This window comes from Mesitornis unicolor, unplaced genomic scaffold, assembly GCF_000695765.1.
Source record: "Mesitornis unicolor isolate BGI_N332 unplaced genomic scaffold, ASM69576v1 scaffold42349, whole genome shotgun sequence".
Lineage (NCBI taxonomy): Eukaryota > Metazoa > Chordata > Aves > Mesitornithiformes > Mesitornithidae > Mesitornis > Mesitornis unicolor.
This window is the reverse complement of record NW_010207417.1, coordinates 1,588-4,745: the sequence shown is the minus strand read 5'-3', so window position 1 is coordinate 4,745 and position 3,158 is coordinate 1,588. Positions and strand designations below refer to the sequence as shown.

Genomic DNA, 3,158 nt, shown 5'->3' with positions numbered 1-3,158 from the left:
CTGTAGAAGCTTTGTGGCGCTGCTGGACTCTTTCAAGCAGTTCCTGTCCTTCTTGGGCTGAGGTCCCAGAACTGGACACAATATTCCAGATGTGGTCTCACCAGGGCAGAGCAGAGGGGCAGGAGAACCTCTCTGCCCTACAACCACCCCTCCTTATCCACCCCAGGATGGCGTTGGCCTTCTTGGTTCAAGGGCACATTGCTGGCTCATGGGCATTGCTGCCACCAACACCCCAGGTCCCTTTCCCCTCTGGTGCTCCCCAACAGCTCAGTCCCCAACCTATACTGGTACCTGGGGTTGTTCTTTCCCAGATGCAGACCCTGCACTTGTCCTTGTTGAATTTCATTACATTTTCCCCCGCCCAGCTCTCCAGCCTGTCCAGGTCTCAGTAGCAGCACAGCCTCTGCAGTGTCACCACTCCTCCCAGTTTGGTATCATCCCCAAACTTGCTGACAGTGCCCTCTGTTCCCTCATCCAGGTCGTTGATGAACACATTGAATAGTACTGGTCCCAGTACCGACCCCTGGGGGACTCCACTAGATCCAGGCCTCCAACTGGACTCTGTCCCGTTGACCACAACTCTCTGACCTCTTTCCTTCATCCAGTTCACGACCCACCTCACTACCTGATCATCCAGACCACACTTCCTCAGTTTACCTGCGAGGATGCTGTGGGAGACAGTGTCAAATGCTTTACCGAAATCAAGACAGACCACATCCACTGCCCTACCAGCATCTCTCCACCTGGTTATGTCCTCTTGGTGGCTTATAATGTGAGTGAAGAGGGCGATGGGGATGTGCGTCGTTGGATACGTGGCTCTTCGCAGGGTAGGAATTGAGGGAAAAAGCCTAAATATTGGGCAATAAATGGATGGGATAACGAGGATCGACTGGAGGAGAAAGAAGTGGAAGGAATAGGATGGTTTTCCTAATGGGCAACAACTTCTTCATGACAAGGGGTGCGGTATCGCCCTCGCCTCGCCGTCCTCCTACCTTTGAGCTTCTCGTTCTCGCGCAGCTGGCAGGAGAAGCCGAAGTCCGTCAGCTTGATGTTCATGTCATCATCCAGGAGGATGTTCTCAGGCTTCAGGTCCCGGTGGACGATGTTGATGGAGTGGAGGTACTGGATCACCTCCAGCAGCGCCCTCATGATCTTCCTGCGGACAGGAGACAGCGTCTGCCCTGGCCCCAGCGCCCAGCGGCACCGGGGATGGGGAACCGTGGGTTTTCAACCTCTTGCACCTGCCTTACCTGGTTTCCTTCTCGCTCAAGGTGACTTTCTCGGTGAGGTAGTCAAAGAGCTCCCCTCTCTTCATCCTGTGTGCAGGAGGGGAAACTGAGGCAAGGTGGCAGCAGCCAAGCCGCTGGGGAGGGGAATCACTGCCCCCCTAACAGCCCCAGGGCATCCATTGCACAGAACAAGCTGACTGGGTAATAACACGGGGTAAAAATGCCGATGCATTGCTGCAAAACATCAGGTGGGGGGAGGAAAGGCTGTCCCTGGAGTGGGCAGGTTTTGGATGGGGCAGGGACAGGGCTCTCCTGGTGCCATCCCCGTCCACGGCACCGCCCCAGTGTCACACATGCCCTGGCACATAAATAACCCGCAGGGACGCGCGACGGCTCTCGCCAAAGGTTATGGGGAAACCTGAGCAGCGCTGAGCCGCTGACGGAGGGGAAATGCTGCTGGCAAAGGCTGGATCACAGCTCCCGAGGCTCGTTTCAACATTAAGAAGGAGGTGGCTTTGCCCACTTTGGGCCATGAGAAGCTGGGGCTGTATGCAGGGTGGGAAGGGGCTGGGGTGAGCTGGTACTTACAGGTCAAACACCAAGAAGAAGAAGGTGTGGGATTCGTAGCTGTCCTTCAGCTGGACTGCAATAAAACACGGGGGCCGTAAGCGCAGCGTATCGCGTGTTCCTGTCCGTGAATGGGCTAAAACTTGCTGATCCAGTTGCTAATTGAATTAATAGGATTGATCTTCATTCGTGTTGTGGTTGGGAGGCAGCCTGAGCACTATTGGCATGCATGGAGTTAGAGCAGGCGATGCCCTGAGCAGGCGCCCTACGTCGCGTTAGGACCATCAGAGGTCTGACCCTCCAGGGATTTCACCCCAAAAACCCTTCCTGGGGGGGCCCCCTGAAGAAGAAATGAGCCAGAAAACCCCCTTGCCCTGCTGCTCAGAGCCCCACTTACTGACGTTGGGGTGGCCCGAGACCTTCCGGAGGATGTCGATCTCTTTGGCGGTGGCTTCTCGCAGCTCCTGCACCTCCTTGGGGGAAATGTTGCCCGCCGTGATGTCGATGATCTTCACGGCGTACTCCTGCCGCGTGGTTTTGTGAATGCACCGACGGACCACGCTGCTCACCCCCCTGCCAGGGACAGCACAGACAACATGGGGGTGTCCGTCCCTCCCTGCCCAGCCCAATTTTGCAGCCGTGGTCGGTGTTTTCATGCCCGTGTGGGTCTCGCTCTGCGACCCTGGCTTAGTGGGACAGATTTTGAGCTGGTGGAAAATGCTTTTTCATGTTGTTTTTTTTAACCCCATGCTGCTATGGGCCCTGTTCATACCAGGCTCCCAGGGGATGCTGTTGCTACCCAGTACTGGAGTAGGTGAAATCAGAGTTTGCCAAAACCAAGCTTTACCTGCCCAAAACCTCCTTCGGCTCATATTTTTCATAGAACTCCTTGGATGAGCTCCAGTCTGGTAAATCTTCTTCCTTGGTCATCTCTGGCTGCTGCCTGGCGGCGCTCTGGGCTCCTGTGCCAACAGAAAGGGGCTGCAAGGAGAGAAGAGCAAAGGATGGGTGCCCCTGCACCCAGGGAGGGACCTGCCCCAGCCCAAATTCCCTCTAGAGGGGAAACATCAAACTGGAGGAGGAAGAGGAGGAGGAGGAGCATCCTGGACCGCAGACCAAAGGAGTTATTACGCTGGCTGGAAGAGGAAATTTTTGCTCTCAGGACCCCACTGAGGACAACAGGACAAATCCCACTGGATCCCCTGCAGCCTGGCTGGGGCAAGGCTTCGGGAAGCGCCGCAGCATCCCAAAACCTCACTCCTCCCTGCCCAGCTTGCAGGGCAGCGTTGTCCAGCTCCTGCCACGTGCTAAAGGCTGCACCACGCTTCTCCTGCTGCCTCTTGTTATGAGTCCTCTGCCAAG

The 3,158-nt window shown here is 56.1% G+C and overlaps 1 protein-coding gene across 1 annotated transcript in view; it reads right to left on the bottom strand.

The window, feature by feature from the left end:
- PHKG1 (phosphorylase kinase, gamma 1 (muscle)) overlaps positions 1 to 2,735 on the bottom strand; it is a gene marked incomplete at its 3' end in the record, with an annotated part of 4,553 nt that extends 1,818 nt beyond the window's left edge. The window contains exons 1-5 of the mRNA XM_010192110.1: positions 2,644 to 2,735; positions 2,194 to 2,369; positions 1,818 to 1,872; positions 1,251 to 1,316; positions 993 to 1,156 (exon numbers count right to left, since the gene is read on the bottom strand). Coding sequence (XP_010190412.1) covers positions 993 to 1,156; positions 1,251 to 1,316; positions 1,818 to 1,872; positions 2,194 to 2,369; positions 2,644 to 2,726 — 544 coding nt within the window. The remainder of the gene's footprint in view (positions 1 to 992; positions 1,157 to 1,250; positions 1,317 to 1,817; positions 1,873 to 2,193; positions 2,370 to 2,643) is intronic.
- Between the last annotated feature and the right edge of the window lie 423 nt (positions 2,736 to 3,158).